Source organism: Callorhinchus milii, unplaced genomic scaffold (assembly GCF_018977255.1).
Source record: "Callorhinchus milii isolate IMCB2004 unplaced genomic scaffold, IMCB_Cmil_1.0 Scaffold3, whole genome shotgun sequence".
In the NCBI taxonomy this organism is placed as follows: Eukaryota; Metazoa; Chordata; class Chondrichthyes; order Chimaeriformes; family Callorhinchidae; genus Callorhinchus; species Callorhinchus milii.
The window spans coordinates 66,847,827-66,874,170 of NW_024704744.1; the positions used below are offsets into that span (position 1 = coordinate 66,847,827).

At 39.2% G+C, this 26,344-nt stretch overlaps 1 protein-coding gene across 1 annotated transcript; it reads right to left on the reverse strand.

Moving 5' to 3' along the window:
• Window positions 1-157: 157 nt before the first annotated feature.
• Window positions 158-14,056, reverse strand: LOC103179320 (kinesin-like protein KIF25). Its single transcript, XM_042333124.1, has 10 exons — window positions 13,946-14,056; window positions 11,434-11,501; window positions 8,400-8,474; window positions 5,905-6,054; window positions 4,065-4,241; window positions 2,884-3,038; window positions 2,103-2,312; window positions 1,122-1,277; window positions 643-777; window positions 158-297 (listed from the first exon to the last, which is right to left on the reverse strand). The coding sequence occupies exons 1-10, from the start codon at window positions 14,054-14,056 to the stop codon at window positions 227-229; spliced, it is 1,308 nt and encodes a 435-aa protein (XP_042189058.1). The 3' UTR covers window positions 158-226.
• Between the last annotated feature and the right edge of the window lie 12,288 nt (window positions 14,057-26,344).

A 26,344-nucleotide genomic window follows, 5' to 3' on the forward strand; every position in this document is an offset into this window, starting at 1 on the left:
CTTTTTGGGGGTATTAATCTACTGAGTAAAACACACTTTGTATTCCTTTATTCCTTCCCAACAAAATGATCAAACTAAAACTTGTTGGATATTTGACGAAAAATGCAAAGCAATTTCTCAGTGTTGAAAACAGGGTTATTCCTTTCGATATTGAAATTGTAGAGTGAGCTTAGTCTGATACATTTCTAAAGCAGTATGGTGTGGTATTCAGCAGATGACTTAAGAATTAAGTAAAGCTGGATATATTTCGCCGATTGCTGTGGAAGGGATTTTGTGATGGTCTTCCTCCAGTGTTCTCTACAAGTCATAAATGAATAGAAAAGTCAAATTAAAGTTAGAGCATCTCTATAACACCACCCAAATAAAAGATTTTACCTCCAGGTTTATGAAGTTAACATGCATGTTTCATGTAAAAAAAGCCAGAAAGCACAAACAGATACACAACATCGACAATGATAAAACCTCAGAAGAAAATCCTAAATTAATGCTAAACACCTTATACCCAAGGTGTACGTATCAAGTTTATATCAATGGTATAATGCATTGTTTTTTGGAGGATAACCAAATAATAACTAATGAAAAAAGAAAATCTATTCGCCATCATAGGTCAACCCAGTGCAAAAAGACAAAATTCGCTTGTACCTGGAACTTTTTTCCTTATGTGGCCCCTCTGTACTTGCCGAGCCCGAGCACCGAATCCTAAAGACTGCAATGATTCTGTAATATAGCGCTGGGCAGGTGAGACACACAGCATCACCATCAATTTAGCATCACCTCCTAGAGAAAAAAGCATGTTCATATTTATAAAAGCCAGTTGTTTGTATCTTATCCTCACGTATTTGTACAGTTAGCCTGAAGTTCCTTTATTACTGGATCACAATACATACCAAGTTTATTCAATCCTAAGTGCCATGGTATGTTTTGGGAACATGTCTGTCTATGCTTTCCTATTACACACATTAATCTCCATAAGGATACTTATGGAAAATGTTCAATGATTCGGCCCTTCCCTTAAGACTGGATCTTAACTGTGCAACACAAAAAGAAATAGTAATGTACACAATATTCAGATGTTGATGTTTTGAGGCTATTATTGTGGATGAAATGATGTTTTTCTCTACCTATGGAGTCCTGGAGTAGATGAGTGAGTTTGCTGTTCCGATAAGGTACATGGGAGCGTTGTTCTGCAAGTGCTCCAAGCACATCAGATAGTGCTGATAAGCTTCGATTTATAAAAGAAGTCTCTCGCAAAGCTGCACCTGTCACTCCTGACATCCCTGACAGAAAGAACTCACAGATGGTTNAAAAAATTGGTATAAAGTAAAATAGTCTGTACATTCATACATTATTGACATATGCACAAATGTTACGTCAAATCAAGAAAAATATCCATCCCAGTTAGAAACCCCAGTTAGTGGGACATTGCTGTGCGCAAATTGGCCTCCACATTCACTCACAAAATAATCACAGTATATCCTGTAAAGCATTTTGATATATGACGTAATAAGGCACTATATCAAATGTAAGGATTATTATTATTAAATGATTTGAAAAATACCCACACAATGAGATCTCATTAAGGTATTATTTATATTTTAACATATCCAGCTCCCTCTGCAAGTAAGAGATTTATCTTTTTTTAAACTTATTTTAGATTTAGTCCTGTAGCTTAGTGGTTAGAGCACTCGCCTCACAAGTGAGAGGACCTGGGTTCAAATCCCGGCAGGGCGAAACACTGGGAAAGTTCCCTTACTCCACCTACCCCTTACGTAACAGTCAGTAGGTACCTGGTTGTTACACGAGGGACGGATCACTTTTTCGGGGATAGTAAAAAAAATAAAAAATGTGGTCACTCAATCTACAACTGTTTGTGGGACATTGCTGTGAGCAACTGGTTGCCGTGTTTCGCCCACAAATATACAGTCAATTCACTTTACAGTGTATTCTGTGAAGTACTTTGAAACGTCTCGAAGATGTGATAAGGTGTTATATCAAATGCAAAGATTATTATTATTATTGTTTAACAAATAGGGAGGAAAAGTGAATACACTGTGATCCTCCTCCCCAAAATTAAAGGCAAGGGTTTAGTAATGGTTGCTTACCCACACATTCACTGCCAGCTAGATCCACCAACTGAAGTTTTGTTTTAAGATAGGTGAAACCCTCTGAAGGGTCTGTGGATAAGTATGTCAGGTATGAAGATTGGGAACGCAGTGCTAAGTTGTCATCTGTGATATAAGGCATAGGCTTGCGAAATCGACGACTTGATGGCTGAAATGTACTGAATTGGGGCATGCTTTCCATAAGCGCATCTGGAACAACAATAATTTTCATTTATATCTTTTCACGTAATGGGAACATCTCAAAGCACTTTACAAAGACAGACTTAAAGACCCGGCTCTTGGAATGAACTATAGCCTTTTTTCCCCGACCTCCCTTGCTCCCTGCTAGTTCAGTCTTTCCCTCTGTCTTCGTAAAGTGCTTTGAGACGTTCCCATTACATGAAAGGTACTTGAGCACTCCAGGATGCTACCGCACGTGAAGGGTGCTATGTAAGTGCAAGTTGTTGTTGAACATACAAGGAAATGAGGGGAAAACATGAGATGAGACAAAGTGAAAACATTAGGACAAGTAAGGGGGAAAACTAGAAAAATGCAGAGCTATAGAGATGCAACAGGGAAAAGCTTAAAGTGATCAATGATACAATGAGAAGTTGCTGACATAGCTGAGAAGCCACAACTGGATGGACAGAGCTATGTGGGAATCAGCTCAAGACAGTTAGGTGATGGCTTTCATGTATGGGATGAGGAACAATAAAATTCTAAACTGAAAAGGTTCACCAAGCGGCAAAATATGGAAAATTTAAATGAGCAGCTTCTTTACCAGATCTATTAGCTGTTGTGATCTTTGTCGTGACAGTAAGTGTCACCACAAGGTGCGATCGAGAGGAATGTGCGTGGACCAGTGTCCCGTGCTTGGCTCTATGTCGTAGCCCATGGGTTACAAAATTCAGAATGTCAGTTGGATTCTTGGCATATCTGCAAATTCAAAAATATTGTTTAACGCAAAAATAACACGTTCCTGCAGTTGTCAGCTGAGAATGTAGTCTTCAGAAGCCATTTTAATTGTGCTCCAGTTAAGGTGGCAGTCCCAAATTGGCATTCAAAATAAATGATGGAGTCTCAGGCTAAGGAGACAATAATTCAAATTGAGGTTCTACTATGAATCACTATCTCTGTGTGCTCCCCAAGCCCATTCCTTCCATCCTCATCTGGCTCCCTGTACCTGAGTGGATGCCATCTAGTATCCCTTATGAGAAATGATGTGTGGCTGAATAGGATTGGTTGTAATGCCCTTCACAGTTCTATACAGTGGAGTCCTGTAGCTCAGTGGTTAGAGCACTCGCCTCGCAAGCGCAAGAGAGACCTGAGTTTGATTCCTGTGCAGAGCAAAACATTGGGCAAGTTTACTTACTCCACACGCCTTTGTTTACCTAGCAGTAAGTAGGAACCCAGTTGTTAGTTGATTGGCGGATCGCTTTTCTGGGGATAATAATTGCTTAAAAAAAAAATTTGGTCACTCAATCCACGGCTGTTTGTGGGATGCTGCTGTGCGCAATTGGCTGTTTAGCCCACAAAATATACAGGCAATTCACTTTACAGCATATTCTCTGAAGGGCTTTGAGACATCTCGAAGATGTGATAAGGTACTATATCAAATGCAAGGATTATTATTATTACTATACCCAGCTGACACTGACATTACTGGCTCACACTACTACTTTGGTGGGTTAAGAGTGGATGTGTGGGCCAGAAGGCTGAATTTAAGAATTTGCTAATAGCTTTATGTGCCTGAGCCATAATACGTAGGTTAATCTTAACTGGACTATGCTGAACCAGTATAATACCAAAGCAAGTTTGGTCAAACTTCACCTCGTATGGTACAAAGTATGATAGAACTGAGGAGTTCTCATTTACTTAATGCTGTAATTCTTAATTTGCATTCAGAGTATAAAAATACAATTGAATGTTATATTCAAATACTTCACCTTGTGCAATACTTACTCATAAGACAGGAAGGGAACATCACTGCCACCAGTAGTCATTGTCATAACCTCTCGTTTTACACCTAAAACAGCTCCACTTTCATCTTTCGCCAGCAGGTCAATAATTTCATTATTGTAAACCTCCACAATAGATACTTCAACAGAATGCGTTTCAGGTGGCTTCATAGATATCAGTCTATAAAGAAATGCGTGTCTTTTATTTACAATACTAATATTCAGCAGTATATTCAGCAGTTCTCCCAGAAAGCACTTTACTATGCATGGTTTTCTCAATTATCCATTAATTGCACATTGACCACACAGAAAACTAAGTGAATTTGAAATATTTGGCGCATTTGCTTCACTGATCTGAGACTCTGCTTCTGCTACAGAAGTGACCATAACTTTTACAATTCAGAATATTTTCCTGTTTTTCGTGTGTTTGTCTTTACATTGTGGCTTCTGAGAGTGATTTTACACATTTGTATTGTCTAAATATAAATTCAGTTGCCAGAGATCAGCAGGTGCAGAATTTTTCAATTGTTTTAAGATGCCACCTATATGTTTACCAAAAGTAAGGCAGGATCTAAATCCTACTTTCTATCTTAGAATAATATCTGATTACATTTCTATCCATTTTTACATTGCTTCCCCAACTTAAAATGACCAGCTGGTGATAGCTAACATGGCAGATGTGATTGCTTCTTATTTTTATAAAATGACCAATTGCAATACCTTTGTGTAAATTGGACCAATGTTATTTGGTTAGTGTAGACAANTTTTTTTCAGAAAATATCTCTGCGAGAGGGTAATTTGACAACATTGTAAGGGGTTCATTGGTAAAGATGAAGAGCAACATGATGTACCAACAAAACAAAGTTTATTTAAACAGTGAAACGTTAGATAGATGCTGACCTCAGACATGACATTTCTCATGACCTTAGCCTTAAGGCCATTATATTAACATTTAACATTGGGCAGATTTCGTAAAATCTCAATTCAGTTCTAATTTAGAAGCAGGTGTCTACAGTTCTATAAACGGTTGTAGTAAACCAGCTGTCAAATTAAGATTGACATTTTCCAAACTTCTACATTACAGTAGAATGCCACCCAGTTGGCTTACTGACTCCAACATCTGATGCACATGTCTGAAATAGCCAAAGAAAATTAGATGAATGCAATTGACTGTAATAATCCTTATCAGGTCTTCGAAATGTCTCAAAGCACTTTACAGAATGTACTCTAAAGTGAATTGACTGTATATTTTGTGGGCGAAAGTGCGTGTGTAAACTGTATTACAAAGGTTAAATGTATTTATGTACCAATCTGTGCAGGTATAATATATGCCTGGAAAAAAGACAGAGAGAAACAGATAGAGAAATAGACTCTCAGAGAGACAGAACAAAAGATAAAGTTAGAGAGGGTCAAATAAATCAAGTTAGTGAAAAAAAACATTTGAGAAAAAGAGATAGTTAGATTTTCCTTAGTCAGGGAGCTATAGTGACATAATGGGCCCATTCCCAATTAGTGAAGTTAAAAGACTCTCTACTGTATCTTAAGATGAAAGTTTTGAGGTTAAAACCACTGAGAAATGTCTTACCTCTAATAAGAAATATCACAATGATACAAATCAGTACAAGTTTACATAAGGTGCAGATTAAAGAGACATTCAAGATACCAAAGACGTTTTTACTCTCAATCAGCAAAAAGCTTCTCAAGGAAAACTTTTCAGAGTAACTGTAGTTCATTTGAAATTGCACCTGCAAACATTTTCCTCTTCCATATTTCGTACGGTTTATCAAATTTCTTACATTGTCAACATTACTGAGAAAATAAAATGCTGCTAAACACTTTAATACCTGTACAACTCCCGGACAGCTTGTGGGATAATTCCTTCATCTAACTGAGGTTCAGTGAATACAGTAAAGTTGTCCTCAGAATGTGGGCCTAACATGGTATGTGTCTTGCCACTGCCAGTTTGTCCATATGCCATGATACATACATTGTACCTGGAATACAATAAGGTATAAAACAAGGTTTTATGAAATTTCTGTCATTGTTAGACTCAATGTGCAAATATGCCACCATCTATCAAGATACTGTGTTAAAAGAACACCTAAGACCTGTGTTTTGGCCATCTTCTTCCCCCAGCTTCATTCTCTCTCCCCACCTCAACCCCTCACACCCCCCACTCAGGCTCCCAGTGTGAAGTACTTTGAAACATCCTCCTAGTGTGAAAATATATATACATGTATATAAATGTAAATTGTCGTTATCAGAAGTATGTGACAGTGCTATCTATCAGCACTATCATATTTACATTTGAATTAAAAATACTGTGGTTGCAACATTTACATATTTACTCAGTTTAGTTTACTCAGAACTTGGTCCAGAATAGAACATACTCATTCTTTGAGCTGTAAAGCCATTTATATAATTGTGTTGTGTGTGAGTAACAAATACTAAAAGATGTTTAATAATAATAATACTTGCATTTGATATAGCGTCTTATCACGTCTTCCAGATGTCTCAAAGCGCTTCACAGGATTTAATGTAAAGTGGAGTGAGTGTATTTTGTGGGCAAAATGCAGCAGGCAATTATGCACAGCAGTTCCTCACAAACAGTCGTGGATTGAGTGACCAAATTATTATTACTAATATTTATTTATTTATTTTTAAATTATTACCCCCGGAAAAGTGATCTGCCAATCAACCAACAAGCGAGCTCCCACTAACTGCTAGGTGAACAGAGGCACATGTATGGAGTATGGAAACTTGCGCAATGCCTCGCCTGCCGCAGGAATCAAATTTGGGCCATCCTGCCCGCAAGATAATATAAAAAAAACGTAATTGATGTAATGTTAATGAATACCAGTCCAAACAATCCTGGTGTTAACTCAAGAAACACTAAAAAGGTCACAAACTTTACTTCAATATGTCAGAATGCTTATATTCTTTGTTAGTCCAAGAACCTCATCATACGTTTCAGACAAGACTCCCAATTCCATATTACCAACAGTTGAATAAGATTAATAATGCAGAAAATGAACTCACATAGGTTTTTTTTTGTAATTTTCTAGACTCAGGTCTAGGTTTACACCTAATATTTATTCTACCTTCATAATCTTGGCATTGAACAAAACCATTGTTGTTAGCTAACCTGGATGACCTGAAAGTAAGACAAATTATGCCCATTGCTTGTTTGGAAACTCAAGAGCTCCAAAGCTAAAAAAGCTTTGAAACAGAAACTTAAGTAGGAGGGGAGGTCATTTGGCCCTACTGACTTAGAAGGCAGGGGAAATTCCACTCACGATGCCATGCAATTGATGACACTCATGTTCTTTTGTGAATGTCTGAGCACTGAAGCCAAGAGCAAAACCTAAACCCCATTCTTATAAATGAAAGAACAATTGAAAGCACTATCACAGTACATAATGTACAGAATGGATCATGCAAAACAATGCACACACAGTGGTTATTCAGCACTCCTTTGTGCTTAACAATTCCAGTTTCAGAAATTATGAGGTTACCAGCGTGAGGATGGTCGAAAGTCACTAAAATGCCTGCAGTTTGCTAAACATTTAGCAGATGTTTTGTTACCACTGCCGGCTGATTTGCAATAACTATGTGACTCACCTTTAAAATGGTTTAAGTTAAATTTTGTGTGACACACCTTTAAGCATTGAACAACCTGGGCATCTTGTTCGATCCTCAACTGTCTTTTCTCCCTCATATCCGTGCCGTGACTCGCTCTGTCTTCCCACATCTCCACAACATTACCTGACTCCACCACTTCCTCACCTCTCAGGCCGCTGAAATTCTCATACAGGCATTCGTCACCTCAAGGCTCAAATATGGAAACTCACTCCTTGACGGTCTCCCCAATTCTTCCCTCCACAAACTGCAGATCATCCAGAACTCTGCAGCTCATGCCCTCTCCCGCACCAGACTCCGTGACCCCATCACCCCCACCCTCGCCCAGCTCCACTGGCTCCCCATTCCTCAGAGAATAGAATTCAAAATCCTTGCCCCCTCCTACATCTCTGACCTACTAACTCCCTATCAACCCGTCCGCTCCCTCCACTCAGCAGGCTCCGGCCTGCTCCAGGTCTCCCGCCCGATCACCCCCCTACCATCGGTGGCTGGGCTTTCAGCCTCTCTGCCCTCCTACCTCTCTGCCTTCCCTCATCCCTATCCTACCACGCTCGGTTCCTGATCCCTGACTGTTCAGCTCCTTGGGACGTCCTCCTGATGTGAAAGGGGCTTTCGAAATGTAATTTTGTTGTTGTTTTTGTTGTTTACAAACACTCTGCAAAAACAACCTAAAGGCTGCCCAAGTATATAATGTACTTACCCATCTAATAAGGAGATAAGTAGAGGGCACACTTCCTGGAACACAGACTTCTGAGAATCATCAGGACCAAAAACTCTGTTGCAGAAGAGAAATGTTATACCCACAATAGGAACAAAATGCAGTTTGTCAAATGCAATTATCACAAGGAATATTATTTTTGTGCATTCAAGGAACCGAAAGTATTCATGGCAGTGGGAGCAGAAACTAATTTCTGCATATTACCTATAAATTAAGATTAGAAGTTACGAGTTTGGTTCATGAAAGCTGAACTATACACAAACCACAACCACATTTGCAGAAGCCTTTGTATATGGAAGTTGGTGAGTAAGTAACCTACAACAATTATACTGGTAATCACTGAATGGAACAGGCCTTAACGTTTGAAAAAGGCCTCTCCCACATAAGGGAAAACAATGCAAAATACCTGTACATTCAACTAACCACGTATTTAGGTTTATTTTAGGGTTTTCTATACATCAGGGACATCAAGGCCTGGATGAGTGCAAACTTCCTGCAGCTGAATGTGGACAAGACAGAAACCATACTCTTTGGCTCCTATCAACATCTTCACTCCTGTGGATCTAAACTCCTCAACTTCCCTGGGCTCTCTCTCAAACTCACCGAATCAGTGCGCAATGTAGGCATCCGGTTTGACCCCCCAGCTGTCCTTCCTCCCCCACATCTGACCAGGACCACCTTCTTCCACCTCCGCCACATTGTCGCCTCCGACCATAGCTTACCCCAAATGCAGTCAAAATCCTTGTGCATGAGTTTGTCACCTCCCAACTGGATTACTGACACGCACTGCTCGCCGGTTCCCCAGCTCCACTATGCAAAAGATCCAGCTCATTCAGAACTCTGCCATCCATATCACTTAGTGTAGGTAATATGGAATGAACAATTTGAGATGGTTTCTTTGGTGTGATTAACAAGGGACCCTGAATCTCAATAGTGGTATTGTCTCTCGAGGTTCTATTTAAGCTTTCTGAGACGCGACTATGCGTGGAGGGCGCTGTATAAGTTGTTGTTGTTGTGGCTGCCAAGGATAAAAGGGTGTAATGAATCTCATTCCAAATAAAACTGGGAAACAACTTTAGGGCTGGGAATTGATGCAATCGTACAAGAGGGATGAAACAACAGTGTTAAAAGCTGTGAGAGTTGTGAAAAGCATCACAGAATTTTAAAATAAAATCACAATAAGGTAAACATATTCTTGAATATTTCTCAGCCATGAGACAAAATAAATTGCTAGCTATTGGGCAGAAATAAACAGGAATGCAAAAAGCCATCTGACTATCTTCCTGGCAGGATACCTCAATGGTGTGCCAGATGAAGAACCCCTAGTTTAGGAGATATAACAGTAGCCTAAGTACCCTGAAATTTGTTCTAGAGACTTTTGTGCACAACAATCCTGCACTATTTTTACTCATTTCCTTTAACCAAATTCTTGCCACATAACTAGCTTCCTCTCGAAATTGCTAATACAATCTGTCTTCTCTGTTTGCCTTTCCTCTTATAATGCCTTTTAAATTGTTATACTTTAGTCATAAGATAGCATCCGAGATATGCTTAGCTGTGAAATTAATAATAAAATAATAATCCTTGTTTGATATAATGCCTTATCATATCTTCGGGATGTTTCAAAGCCCTTCACAGAATATACGGTAAAGTGAATTGACTGTATATTTTATGGGCGAAACTCAAAACACACCATATTATATATTAAACTTAAAAATATAGATTTTAGGTCTGGAGCTGGAGGTGCTTGTCTGAGCTTTGGAGGACGTAGATATCTCTAACCCAATGTAGAAAGCAGCTCATTTGTCCTACGATTTTAGATTGTTCCTGGGAGCGGTTTCAACCAACAACAACAAAATTACACTTGTATTGCGCCTTTCACGTTGGAAGGACATCCCAGAGCGCTGCAAAGTCAGTGTTTTGGACCCGAGCTTGAGGTCGGGATTGGGGAGGGCGGCGGGGTGGGGGGGGGGAAGGTGGGAAATCGAAAGCACGGTCGAAATGGAGGGTCTTGAAGGAGGCACGGGAGGGGGCAAGGCAGAGGAACTGCAGGATGGAGTTCCAGAGGGTGGGGGCAGAGTGGCAGGAGGCCCGCCCGCCAATGGTAGGGCAGGCGAGGCGGGGACATGAAGCAGGCAGGAGCCTGCTGAGCGGAGGGAGTGGGCAGGATGGTAGGGGGTTAGGAGGTCGCAGAGGTAGGGGTTGAGCAAGAACATCAAGGGCCTTGAAGGTGAAATTGGTTTGAAATCGGGCTGAAGCTGGATTTCCATAGGGAAACCTGAACTTAACATCTCTCCATGTGCAGATTAAGGGTGACCATTGTGACAAAGATTGCCTCACAGCAAATCAGACAGCCAAAACAGATCATTTTGCTGAACCTGGATTGGATTTCACATTCTGGGGATAATAATTCCTTCAAAATAAATAATAGTAATTTGGTCACTTAATCCAACACTGTTTATGGAACACTGCTGTGCATTTCTTCCACATTATATACAGTCAATTCACTTTACAGTATATTCTGTGAAGCACTTTGAGACGTCTCGAAGATGTGATAAATTGCTATATCAAATGCAAGGATTATTATTATTGTTATGAAAGTGGTAAATAATATTGACCGTAGATAAAGCCTATTCAAAAGATCCAAGACGGAAGAATTCAAGCTGTGAACACTGAAACAGAGAGTAGTAAGCATGTCTTTGCTGGAGATGAGCCATTGTTAAACAGTCAAAGAACAAGGTCAACTTACATACAACCGATGGGAACTACAGGGTGACCAAAAAGTCGTTACCATTACAATGTCTTTTGTTTATTTTTAAATAATAGGGTAGATATCACGATTTTTTGATCACCCTGTTTATGTGTGCAGTTGACTACACAAAAGACCTCCTAAGAGGGAATGTGTTCATTGCTGTTTCTCTACTATTGACGAGGGAGAATCCATTTGTATGTGGAGATGAACGAATAGGGAAGAAATGCCATTTAACCAGTAAATTATCTTACTCTGATAACTTACCGTTCAAATTCAAAGAATTTGTTCACTGCTGGTTGACTGGGACGGTTGTATTTAACATGAACTGTTTCCTACAAAAAAGATTAAGAATATATTGTGTAAAATTACAATAAAAAACAAATATTATGCAATATAATTTATTAAAATATGATACAATTCAACTAAAATTTGATAACAAGATAACGCTATATATCAAATGAAAGGATTATTATAACTGGATATTTCTAGAACAGTTTAACACAATTGTTTTTGTAAAACAACAACAAAATTACATTTGTATAGCGCCCTTCATGTTGGGAGGACGTCCCAAGGCGCTGGAGAATCAGTGTTTCGGATCCAAGCTGGGGGTTGGGATCAGGGAGGGTGGAGGGCAAAAAAGGAAGAAGAATGATCGAAGACATGGTCATAGAGAAGGGTCTTGAGGCAGGTCTTGAAGGCGGCAAGGGAAGGGGCGAAGTGGAGTAGATGCAGAGGTGTACAGGAGACCACCTCTACACTGGGGAGACCAAACACAGATTTGGTGATCGATTTGCCGAACACCTCCATTCTGTCCGCAAGCACAACCTTGAGCTTTCTGGTTTCTTGCCACTTCAACTCTCCCTCCCACTCGCACTCTGACCGCTCCATCCATGGTCTCCTACTCTGTTCCAATGAGCTACAGCGCAAGCTCGAGCAACAGCACCTCGTCTGTCTGCTAGGGACCTTACAGCCCTCTGGCCTCAATATTGATTTCAATAATTTCAGACCATAACAGCTCATCTTCCCCCTCCCCCTCTTCTGAGACCATTACCACATCATCTGGGTCCCAGACACACCCTTTTTCTCTCTGGTCAGCCCATTTTGTTGCAATTTCCCCAACCCCACCTCGTTTTTCATTATTAACACCTCTTTTCTCCATTTTGTTGCAATCCCCCACTTTGTTTTGCATCATTAACATCTGTTTAACTCATTTTAACCCATTTTTTCCTTTGTCTTCCTTGCCCTGCCTTCCCCCTCTCTGTTAGTCCTTAAAAGCCTCTCCCTCCTCACATGCCCCAGTTCTGATGAAGGAACATGGACCCGAAATGTTGATTCACTTTCCTTTCTCCATAGATGCTGGCTGATCTGCTGAGTGTTCCCAGTGACTTCTGTTTTTGTTTTAGATTTCCAGCATCTGCAGTATTTGGCGTTTTGTTTTTATATAACCCAATAATACTGCTGAAGTTGTACATTGCAATTTTAGTGCACACTAGAACAACAATTTTCTCCAGTCACCTGTGCCTTTTAAATGCTTATATATAAAAGTGAGCAGTTGTTAATTCATCCTGTTTCATTATATATGGCCTATAGATGATGCTGTTGAGCAATGCAAGGAGCAAAAAAATAGAACACATTATCAACATTTGTATGATCATGCAAAATATTTACTTGACGTCAAGGACCACAATTTACACAAGACACATTGCAGATAATGAAGATGACTTGTAGGGCACAATTTACTTCCTACAAGATATGATCTAATAACTTATGAGTAGTTACACGTTTAGCTATAGTTTGGGGGATAAGGAATATTCCAGGCCTGAATATTCCAATAGTAATGAAACCACTGTATACAGTCTAATATGCAGCAATTTCTAACATGATTCCTCATTAAGGAAACTGGGAACACTGACACAATACTCATTAGGAACAAAGTTCCCTACTGTCCTTCTAGTTACTGGAAAGAGTCTCCATTGGGATTGATTTTCAAGGAATTCCATTAGAAATTTTCAAAATTTTAAACTCCCTTTAAAAAATAAAGTATTCAGTTCAACTACAAACTATTCATGCATGGCCTGGTGACATCTGGGTGAACCTTTTCCTCAGAACATAATTGTCTCTTAGTCATGATAGCAGGATTTCCAAAACTAAAAGCGATAATACAATGAAATGGTAATAAAAAATGTAATTTTGCAGTAAGAATACAGTTAGGCAACATTGATGTTGCGATACTCACATCATTAACCACATGAATCACCTTCTCTGATGCTGTTCCAGACCTATAAAACATCACAGTAATAGAATATCAGGGAATTAGATTTACCTAGTCCAAATTATAATTGTTGATTGCTTTTGTCTATTGAAGTATAAAAAGTACTATATAAAAGGTTTCACAAATAGTGAAACTCCGGTTGGCCGGATCAATGGGGGAGGGGTGAGAGATCTGGTCTGGCGAGCCGGAATTACAAGTAAGTGTATTACAATGCCAGTACTGGCATTTACTGGCATTTTTTCGACGCTGTTGTTTTTCAAATCAAAATCAAAAAAAAAATTCAAAATAAATTTGGTCACTCACTACATGGCTGTTTGCGCGACATTCCTGTGCTGCCCTTCGCCCACAAAATACACAATCAGTGCACTTTACAGTATATCCCGTGAAGCGCTTTTTGATGTCTCCATAATGCAATAAGGCTCCATATATATCAAATGCAAGGATTGTTATTATCTGAAAGCACTTCACAAGTCATGAAATGTTTAAGCACATTTCCAAACTTACAATGATGTGTACAAATTTCTCTTCCTCTGCGTTGCCTTGAATGGTCTTGGAACCATTTCTACCTCCAACTGCCTCTTTCATTATTACCGGCTGCTGCTGTCTCCTGATCATGGGTTGTGCTCTGTGTTTAAAATGGTCTCTGTAAAGTGCTGAGATGTTATTCTACTTGAAGGATGCTATATAAATTGTTGTGATGAATGCACAAAACTAAATATGTAGTTTGTCCAAAATAATTCTCCAAAATAAGTTTCCTCATTAGAAATCAAAATGCTCTGATCAGTTCCAGATTTCACAAATTTCCGTCATTGGGCAGTATATTTTCCAGTTCTTGGATTCCTCATATTTTACAAGACAAACATCTGACTCTCGAGAGTCAGATGGCTCCAGACATCTTTTTTGTGGCTCTGTATACTACTCCAGATTTATACGTCTTTCCATAGTTACGTTACACATGGCTTGATATGGCAGAACACAATACAAAATTACATTTCTAAAGCGCCTTTCACGTCAGGACGTCCCAAGGTGCTGAACAGTCAGGGTCATTAGGCCCTGAGTAGTGGGAGGGGTGTTGGGATCAGGGAGGGTGGAGGGCAGAGAGGGTGCCTGAAGGCATGGTCAAAGAGTGGAGTCCTGTAGCTCAGTGGTTAGAGCACTCGCTTTGCAAGCAAGAGACCTGAGTTCAATTCCAGGCAGGGCAAAACCTTGGGCAAGTTTCCTTACTCCACACAGAGCCTAATAATAATCCCTCCAAAAAACAAAAAAAAATAATAAATTAGTCATTTTCAATCTTCGACTGTTTGTGGGACACTGCTGTGCGCAATTGGCTGCCGCGTTCACCCACAAATATACAGTCAATTCACTTTACAGTGTGTTCTGTGAAGTGCTTTGGGACGTCCTCCCGACGTGAAAAGCGCTATATCAAATACAAGGATTATTAAAGAGGAAGGTCTTGAGGCGTGCCTTGAAGGAGGCAAGGGAGGGAACGAGGCGAAGGGATTGTGGGATGGAGTTCCAGAGGGTGTGGGCAGCGAGGCTGAAGGCCCGGCCGCCGATGGTGGGGAACATGGAGCAGGCTGAGCGGAGGGAGTGGACAGGTTAATAAGGGGTTAGCATCTCGAAGAGGTAGCAGGGGGCAAGGCCGTGGAGAGCCTTGAAGGTGACAATGAGGATTTTGAACTTGATCCTCTGAGGAATGGGGAGCCAGTGGACCCTGGTGGAGGGTGGGTGTAATGGGGTCACGGAGCCTGCTGCGGAAGAGGACACAAATGATGAGCGAGTACATTTTGCTGAGGTGTATTGGTCCTCTTTCTTGTTTAAGTAGCAAGCAAACGGAAAGAGATTGTCCGAATTCCCACCCAAGCTCTGAAATAAAAGCACTCAACAACCCACAACCAGGAAACAGCTGCAGCTGGTGAAAGTGGAAAAGGCATTCAGCAGTAGAATTGGTTCATTTGCACTTGCACCTGACAGTAACATTTTAATTGTGATTAAATCTGTGGTGCTGTCAGTAAGTCTGCTCTGTATAAGGTGATTCCTTACTATTGCTGGTAACAGGTAAAAAGCCAACTTACAGTCTAATGCTCTGATAAATGATTTTATAAAAATATTGTTCTAGTTGGAAGACTACGTATTGAAATTAGTTTCTGAATTCAGAGCACTCTTGAAATATAACAAGTTGCTTTGGGATTCTGCAGAACATAAGGAAATATTCTGCAACCACTATTCAGCTGGATGGTTCCATGCGGTTTGTGGGGAGTGGTGCAAAGAAACATAAATAGATAGACCATAAGCTATAAATTTGAGAAAGAATTAAAACAACAAAAAAATGTTACCTTTCCAGCAAACTCTCATCACTGCTACCAGCATCAAATGGCATAGGTGGACGCACCCTGCAGTGGACTCGAATATTCCCACGTAATTCCTAAAATTAAAAATGTTTTTATAGAAGACTATAGTTTACAACTGACGTACAAAAAAACTAAAAGTATCCCTCAGGATTGCTTTCAATTAATAGTAGAATTATACAACAATTTATATAACAACTTTCAAATAGCACAATGTCTGTTTAAAAAAAAGATCAAAGTGCACTGTATGATCAAGTACTTACAATCAGAGAGTTGTGAAGCATCTTCCGTTTGTGCTTCTCCATAATATATCTCCCATTAACTTCCTGAAAAGACTTTTCAAGTTCAAGGATTTGTCCTTGGAGCTCTGTAGTCATAGACACATCATAATTAAAAGAAAGCAAGAAACTAATTTCAAAACGTAGTCTTCCAACTAGAGCAATATTTTTATAAAATCATTTATCAGAGCATTAGACTGTAAGTTGGCTTTTTACCTGTTACCGGCAATAGCCAGGAATCACCTTATACAGAGCAGACTTACTGACAGCACCACTGTTAAAGGAAATAAATACTGGTAGTACTTTCTATGTAACATTTAATTCATCATTTGTTTGGGAAACTTGACAGTAATTTTGGTACAGCTATGAGATGAATAGCCAATTAATAGAGGATTGTTGACCTGGAAACCAGAAGAAACTCCCTTCTCTTTTCAAACACAGTAGTGTCATGGGATCACTAACTTAGAACAGGCAAGCATCTCATCCAAAAGATGGCACTTTGACAATGCAAAGCTCACCCAGGACTGCAATAGAGTGCCTGCTTAGATTGAGATGAAGTCCTGATGTGAGGCTTACTTACACTCACAGCCTCTGACTAAAAAATGCAAGTGTTACAACAGAGCCAAGATAGCACCTTGAAATGGGTTGATTCTATCTATACTCAGTTCAATTAACCATTTCAAATAACCATTTCAGGTAACAGAGAGAAGATTTTAATCATATCACAATGGGGTGGAGTCAAATTTACAATCCAGAAATTAAATGTTAATATGTAAACTCAATGTATAGCCCAGTCCCTTATGCAAGATTCTTGTGGTATAGTAGAAAATAATTAAAATTATATTTGTCAGCTAAAACTAGAAAATATTTTAAAATTTCTAGCTTACTATTCACATCCGTAGTGTGTAAATCTTGCTTTGTGCAGACAGCTGCAACTTCCTTCAGGACTGTTTTGCATTTTTCTTGAAACTCATTACAGAAATCAATAGCCAATGAATGGAGATGCTTTATTTCTTGTTTCAAGATCTATAAAAAAAACTCAGAACATCATAGCATTCATTCAAACAAAACATTTGCCAAGACATTTTTGTTCACCTTCAGACTTTAAACATGATTCTATTTCCTTATCAATCTCACTAACGAGAAAGCTGTGGTAAAACGATGCTTGTACCAGTAATACTAGTTTTTCAAAAAAATAGGTCTATGATGAAAAAAGGATGTTGTTATAAAATTGACTAACAAACTTTCACTTACATTTTTTATTATTATTTTGAAAGTTGTAAATACACCTTCAGTACAGATGTACCAGCCCTTGAAATAAGGAATAGTTACGACAAGGCATAAAGGAACAGTAGAAACAGATAGGAACACAAGAAGACCATTTACCCATTGAGCTTGATCTACTATTTTATTAAGAATAGTAATCGCTGCATTTGTTTTAGAGCCTTTTTACATGAACCTCAGTTAAACTTCTCAATCTAAGGATAGCACTGCTAGCATTGCAGCACACCTGCAGCTGTATGAGTTCCAATATGGGGCTTGAATCCACAGGCTCTGACTTACAGTGCGACCAGCTAAGATGCACAAACTCAGTTCTTCACAGTGGGGCTTGAATCCTCTGATGCAGAGGCGAGAATCATCTTACATAAAAGGTGCTATTTAAATACAAATTGCTGAAGCTGTTGTTGAGTGTTACCAACCGAGCCAGCCGAAACCTTCAAAATCATAGCGGATCTTTCAATCTCAATTCCCACCTTTTCTACATATCCCTTAATACGGTTACTGCCCAAGTACCCATCTTCCTTTTAATTATCTCAATCAATTTTGCATTTATAGCCTTCGTGGCAGCACATTCTACATTCCAACAAATTTTTCTATGAAGACATGCTTTCAAATCTGCTGAAAAAAATAAAGGCCACAACAAATGGCTTAGACCGACACTGTAAGCCAGTAAAGCAATGTTGCTTTTGCTGGACTGTATATACTTTCTTATTGCATACAGTAGGATCCATCCAACAGTTTCTACAGTACCCAGAAACTGACTGTTTTTGCACAACCAGAATATTCATCCATTTTCACATCTCAGCATTTCAACCCCAAAATACAGTCTTACTCACTTTTCCACTATTCAGCAGATCCCTTTGCATTTCCACTGTCCAAACTGGCTCACTGTATTTATATAGCACCCCTCATGCAGAGTAAGCATCCCAGAGCACTTGACAGTAACTATCCTGTTGCAAAATGTGGCGATTTCTAACATGACAGAAGGAAACCAAATGAGTATTCCTTTTGGTAAATTCCCCGCTGCCCCACCTCTGTTGCCTCGGCACAATGGTAAAGTCTAAGGGAATCCAATTTTAGACCTAACAGTGATGTGTTTCAATGCAGTAGATAAGGGAACACACTAAATTAAAAAAATCTTCCTATAATGATCACAGTACAACTCTGCACAGGGAATTTCGCAATGGCTGCCACTGATGGCAGAGCCTCTAAAGATGACATTACTGACACAATGGTTTATGCCAACGATAATTAAGGAAGGTTACGAAATTTGAGATTTTTCATAATTTGTTGCTATCAAAGGAAAGTCACAAATTTAACCCCATTAATATTTTTCCACACTCCTAGAAACCCTTTAAATTTGCATCCACTACAAATATAATTCTTGCCAGTAAGTAGTCCCAGAGGTATCCTTATACTTTTTCTATATTAAAAAATATTTTAGTTCTCTCAGCCTATTATATATGCCTTTAGATGTAATTTCTAATCATTCTTAATGCTTCCCTGTCCTTCCTTGGAAATTCTACTTCTGCATTGTGAAGCTTTGTAATGGTTTCTTCTGTGAACATGAACACAAATAAGTCATTTAGGATACATACCATCCCTTGGTCACAAGATATATTGTGAACAACAGAGGGTCCCAAAAGGAACAGTCTAGAGTAGTTACAATTGGCAGTGCACATGTATATGAGATAAGCATTCAGTAATGGGATCATTTAAGTGCAGCGATGGCTGGGAGCAAACGCTGAGGAGAGGGGTAACAGGAGGAAGGGGTTAGGAGTGGAAAATGGCCAGTTGTTTAGTGATTTGGTGGACTAAGCAGCAGAATTAAGATAAAGATAAAACCCCTTTAGCAATACACAATGCTATTCAGCTAAGAAAGACCCATCTGAGTTGATTCACTTTCAGGTGAAATGCAAATAATTTATGGTTAAGCAAAGTTTAAATAGCTGGTAAATTAAGCAGGTAAAGAAAGTATAACTCACTAGTATTATTAAAATGCTAAGGTAAAGTATGGAATGTGCTAAATAAGGAGGGAGCAATTTCATTTTGAGCAATTTCATTTTGAGCAATTGATTGGGTTATCAGGATATCTGCGCAAGGATCAATATTATTATTATAATAATTGTTTAAATATAGTGGGGATCAGGACTCAGCTGCAAAACGAAATTAAAATAAGCCTGAAGGTCTAGGTGAATTGTTATACAGTATGTACAAGATTTTTAGAAATAATTTCAGACCTACTGTGGGGCAATGGCAGGTGGGACATTTGCCTGGAACAGTACACCTGTCACACTGTAACAAAGGTACCAGGGTGAGCTCAGAGAAGACAGAAATCTTAAATACAATACAATTTACATTTATGTAGCCGTCAGGAAGATAATAGTAATAATAATAATCCTTGTATTTGATATAGTGCCTTATTACGTCTCAAAGCGCTTCATAGAATATACTGTAAAGTGAATTGACTGTGTGGGCGAAACACAACAAACAATTGCGTTCAGCAGTGTTCCACAAACAGTGGTGGATTGAGTGACCAATTTATTATTATTACTATTATTTTTGTAGGAATTACTTCCCCTGGAGAAGTGATATATCAATAGACTAACAACCGGGTTCCTACTTACTGCTAGGTAAACAGAGCTGTATGGAGTAAGGAAACTTGCCCAACATTTCGCCCTGCCGGGAATCGAACCCAGGTCTCTTGATTGCTCTCACCACTGAGCTTTAATAATAATAATAATAATAATAATCCTTGCATTTGATATAGCGCTTTTCACGTCGGGAGGACGTCCCAAAGTGCTTCACAGAACACACTGTAAAGTGAATTGACTGTATATTTGTGGGCGAACGCGGCAGCCAATTGCGCACAGCAATGTCCCACAAACAGTCGTAGATTGAAAATGACCAATTTTATTATTGTTTTTGGTTTTGGAGGGAATATTATTAGGCTCTGTGTGGAGTAAGGAAACTTGCCCAAGGTTTCGCCCTCTGCCTGGAATTGAACTCAGGTCTCTCACTTGCAAAGCGAGTGCTCTAACCACTGAGCTACAGGACTCCATAACTTCAAGCATACATAGGTAAATAGTTGACGGGGTGATTGGGAAGAATGGGAGAACAACATAATTGTAAAATAAAACAACATCATATTCTGTGAAACACTGAGACATTTCAGCGAGATGATAAGGCGCTATATCAGATACAAGGATTATTATTATAAAGCAGAATGCAAATCTGGGTGATGTAAATATCAAAGCATCTAATCAACATTTAAGCAAAAGGTTAATGGACTTCAATAATGTGGTATTATTAGCCACCTGCACAACTAAGCAAAATTGGGACTTGTATTTTAAATGGCCAAAATATCTGTATCACTGAAACTCAGATATTTCTCCTGATGCTATTCATATGCAAATATTACGTCAGGAGGAAAACCACTGGTCTCAACTCCAGCCTGCAATAAGCAGAAAATTATTAAGATGACATGCTTAGATAATGCCTGAACCGGACAGGAGATTATCCTGCAGCAATAATCAGTATCTGCAATAGTTTAGAGTTAATTGCTTCAGGGACAGGGAGGGATTAAATCATCCACAAGGGATCTCTGACTAGTCCAATAGTTGTACAAGAGGAAAAAGCCGACAGCTGACATTCATATTATTGGGAGGAACTTCAAGATCTCAAAATGCATGTCAAAAAATACCTGATTTTAAATAGTCAAACTCAAAATTAATACCATGCAAAAACAGAAAATAAAAGGTAAACACAGGATGTACAATTCCCAAATGATAACTACACCTACAAATATAAAATACTGGCAATATCAGTATGAGATATGAAATCTGATCAAGAGAAATAATTAGGCCACATTTTGGAGTACTGTATTTCTTTAAACATTGTAGAATCAAAAACAAAATAAGCAATTCTAATCAGAAATCCATTGAGAGTAATACTCAAATTCAAAGATGTTGTACTTCACCTAAAAGTACACAATTCAGAGTAATAAAGGAAAACCAAGGCGCTGGACAGTGACAGCATTTCAGAGCCGAGCTGGGTTCAGAGGGGGAGAAAGGAGGGGAGGGAAAAGAGGGTGGCTGATGGCATGGTCTAAGAGGAGGTTCTTGAGGCAGGACTTACGAGGAGGCTAAGGAGAGGGCGAGGCGGAGTGACTGGGGGATGAAATTCCAGAGGTTGGGGGCAGAGTGACTGAAGGCTCTCCACCAATGGTGGGGTGGGTGGGTCGGGAAACTTGGAGCAGGCCAGAGCCGGCTGAGCGGAGGGAACGGGCGGGTTGGAAGGGGGTTAGGAGATCGCAGAGGTAGGGTGGGGCGAGGCCATGGAGGGCTTTGTGGGTGAGGACCAGGATCTTGAACTGGATCCTCTGAAGGATAGGGAGCCAATGTAGTCGGACGAGAGTGGGGGAGATGGGGTCACGGAGTTTGGTGTGGGAGAGGACACGGGCTGCAGAGTTCTGGATTATCTGCAGCCTGTGGAGGGAGGAGTTGGGAAGGCTGACAAGGCGTTTGCATAGTCGAGCCTGGAGGTGATGAAGGCATGAACAAGAGTTTCAGTGGCCTGGGGGGTGATGTAGTGGCGGAGTTGGGCGATGTTACGGAGGTGAGGGAAGGCAGAGTGGGTCATGGCTTGGATGTGGGGAAGAAAAGACAGTTGAGGGTAGAACAAGACACCCAGGTTCCTGACTGGGTTGGTGAGTTGTAGTGAGCAACCATGGAGGTTGATGCTGCCAGAGCCTGAGGTGCTGAGGCGCTGGTGTGAGCCAATCAGGAGGGCCTCAGTCTTGTTCACATTCAACTGTAGGAAATTTGCTCTCATCCAAGTCTTGATGAGGGCAAATCAGTCCAGATAAGTCGTATCAGTCGGGATCATCATATTTCATATGACTTAATATGAAGTCCAAGTTGCAGGCAAACCTGTTTAAATCGCATACGTCAATCGGTCAGGAAATAATTTCCCTCAATTTAATGCAGCTGTTAAGTACGAGAATAATGGAGGATAGGGTGCGGTGTTAAATTACGAGATGATTAACATGACTAGAGCAAGGAAATCTAAGTGGCTTTGTTAGGAACCTGAATGGGACTCGAGTGCATGTACGATTTAGGCAATTATATGATTTATAAAGGTAAGTCTTATGCGAGTTTTATTGTACTCAAGTTCAAAGTTGTTTACCTAAAACTACAGCAAGCAGTATCTCAGAGCCAATGAATAAAACTTCAGGATCTTTACCTACAAGTAACAAACAAGCTTGACAGACAAAGGTTACATTTAATTGAAACTACTATAATCCAGCACTATTTGAATGAATCAAATGTCTATTTTAAAATTCGGAAGAAACTTTGACTAAATGCTACACCAATTTACCTGGGATAAGTAAATGTGAGAGATTGACAAAATAGTATTGCAGCATGGAGAGAAAAAGCAGCAAAATAAGAAATGAAAGCCCTCAAACACTGCAGATATTAAGATTATTTTATCACATTGTGACAGTAGCTACTAAAGATGGATGAAGTCTTAATGATTATTCACTTTCCAAATCACCACTTAAACTTCCTCATTCCCCTCCCTTGATGCAAGTCAATGAAATCACGCAAAATATTGGAAATCTTCGTGATGGAAGTCCCCCAGATTCACATATTTAACGCAAGGTAATTCATTTTGCAGATGATTGCCAAGCTTAGGGGGAACTGTACAATTAGAGAAGACAGTGAAATTCTTACGAAGAGAGCTTCACCAAATATTCACCTGATGTGAATCTCTACCCCCTCCTCGCTCCCTCCCTTCCCTCCCCTCACCCTGACCATTTCCCCCCTGCTCGGGTTCTGACCCAACTGTCCAGCGCCTTGGGACGTCCTCCCGACGTGAAAGGCGCTCTATAAATGAAATCTTGTTGTTGCTGTTGTGTTGTTATGATTGCTGACAAATTAAGTTAAATGGATGGGAAGTAAAAATAGGTGGACAGGAAGCTGAAACAGAACCATTTAGGTGACCCACCATGTCCAAAACGTGTGAGGCAATCAACAGGGCAAATGTTATGCTAGATTTCTAAATCAGTTGAGTTTCTGATCTCCAAGAGTCACACTTAAGCTGTACGGTGCCCTGTTTGGACCAGACTGCACTCCATTCAGTTCTGATTGCTGTGAAATAGGAAAACTCTCCAGAACCTAGACCTAGAGGCATTGCTAAGGGAGAGTAGAAAAGAGCAGCAATGTGACATGTGTTAAGAGGGGTGAGCTATGATGAATGAAGAGAGAAGCTAAACCTTTTCAGCCATGAAAATAGACATATCAGCGAAGACCTTCTAATGTGTACAAGATGTTAAACGGAAAGTAACCAGAACAATATATTTGGAGAAATCAAAACAGCAGGAAAAGAGGGCACAGACTCAGAGCTGTCAATGGCAATTTAGGATACTAATTCAGTACTAACCTTTCTTTTACAGAGGCTAAACAATAGATAAGGCAGATTACCAGGAAGGGTAATTGAGTTTATTTAAGAAACTTGATGGCTGCAGAGCTTTCTTTATTTGTATCTCTCTTTTGGTCTCTTGTGAACATTTTTCTTAAGCAGTGTCCAACCTAAGCTAAAAACTAAGGGAAAAACTTCAGTTTACTGGTTTCAATAGGGTCAAAATGAAGACAAATTGTTAATTTTCCAGTTGTGCAAAACAGAGGCAGCGAACAGAGCAACTTAAATGAAATTTCAGGATCACTATCTTCGATCAAACAAATGTCTTCGACAGTGAAAAAAGAAGTTTAACTAAATATTCCATAATCAAATGCAGGGCTAATATTTGAATAAGATAAGGATCTTATTCAAATATTCTGAAAAATTCTTTTAAATTTCTGAGGAGACATCGAACTGTGAATGGAGGTCATGGATAATTGAACACAGAAGAAAAAAATCACATGTTCAGGATCCTGGGGACACTGAAAATCCAAACCACATATGTTCTGTGCTGAAGAATAGCTTTAAATCAAAGTCACTCCCTTTCCTAGTCATGAAGAGGTGTGTGCTGCATTCATCAGAAAGAATGTGAAAACCTTTTAGGTTCTGCAATGTTATTGCCAAAGTCAACACCAATGATCCATACTTCTTTTTATATGAATGCACACTGAGCAACATAGAATGGAAAAACTGTGAACAGAGAAAAAAATAGGATATATGGACACAACGACTCACAACCACCAAATGTAGGAAGATGTTGCACAACCTATACACATCCTGATTTGGCTCCACTAACACAGTGAGCTTATGAATCAACCCAGTAAAAGAAAAAAGGATCCATTCTCTCTCCCCATCCACACCTGAAAAAGCTTCTCTTTCAATTTTGTCTATTTGCAAATAGTAGAAAGCCTTAATGACAAGGCAGGTTCAGCCATAGTTGACTGAACATAATTCTCAATTATGTCGAGAATTAATTCTCACTCAATTTATGAAGGTATTGCATCTGATCTCTTAAGTGATACAAACTGCAGAATGACACCTCAAGCTGGCAAATATTACTTCATTGGTATTCACCTATTGCTATCTCAATATGGTAATCGATCATTGAGAATTCATGTAATGTTTTCTTACTTTCAGGATTTAGTGTGGATTAGTTAAAAGATGATTAGCACAGATGTTTGACATTCATGTCTCAAGTACTCATTAACAATGTTTGGCTTCAGTATAATCCGAAATGTTACCCACCTTATGTTTCTTTGGTTCACAGTACTTGCAATGCTAAGTGAACATTAGGTTTAAAATGAAGTATTTTTTAAAAAAGGAATACAAAATCAAATTCCAATTAACTTGAGGTATAGAAACTATTAAAGAATTATCTATAAATTACATACTGTACTTTAAGAGGGAATTGTTTCTAATGAGTCAACATTATCTATCAGTGATTGTTCTCATAATGTCCCAAAATCAATTAAAGAAGTGGAAAGAGGAACACATTTTTATATTACCTCCCCTAAGATAATATTAAGAGTTAACCTCAGTTATTTAATAAACTTTATTTAATGAAGGATTTAATAAATATTACACTTGATAACATCGTTAAGTTTCATTTTACAATTCGTGTTTCTATTACTTCTCCCAACGAGCTAGAATGGAGTCCATTGGAAGCTATATGGCTGGGTGTTTATAAGGAATTAGATAAGTAAAACAAAATAGACAAGTTCTTGCAAATTAAAAAGATTCAGGATTATTTAGGTGTTGAGATAGAAGTGTCAAAATAATCTTTTGGGGTGCTCAATGGAAGATTTAGATGGGCAAATGGCCTGCTCATGCTTGAATTTGATCTACGTGTCCTTTCTTTGGTTACTGAAGGAAGAGACTGAATATTTGGTAACAGAATAACTGAACTGTTTCTTTGGAAAATGCGGATCTGAAGGTGAGCAGAATGTTTCCCATGTTGAATATCCACTCCCTACATCCAGCTACAGCTCAGCTAGCTACTTATAGATAGTACAACCAAATACAGTTGTTTTGTGTTGTGGGTTACTGAAATGGTGGTGTCAAATTGCCATGAAATCGTTGTGTGGAATTTAAGCTAATAAAATCTCTGTGTGCTCTCTCACTCTTAAAACATGTCATTTCTGCTCTTCTGCATTTTACAATTATATCCTTTATTCTACACACCCAGCTGCAGGTTCTCTCTTTTGATCAGCTTTATTAGCTGCTGCTGAGCATGTGACAACAAACTTCAAATACATTCATTTTATTTCACCGCCTATCAGACATACTTATTTTTGGTCTACATTACTTTGTTAACCGTTACATGTGATTCTACCCTTTAATGACACAATCCAAACACAAACCATCACAACGTCATTAACTTAACTAAACAAAGTTGCTGAGTGTAATAAATTTTACCTTTACTGCTGCAAACAGCCGAGGCAGCTGACAGCTGCTCTTCTCATGACTCTTCAGCGAATCCTCTTGTAATTTATGAAAATATGTCACCTTTTCTCTGCTGCGTTTTATCATTCCAC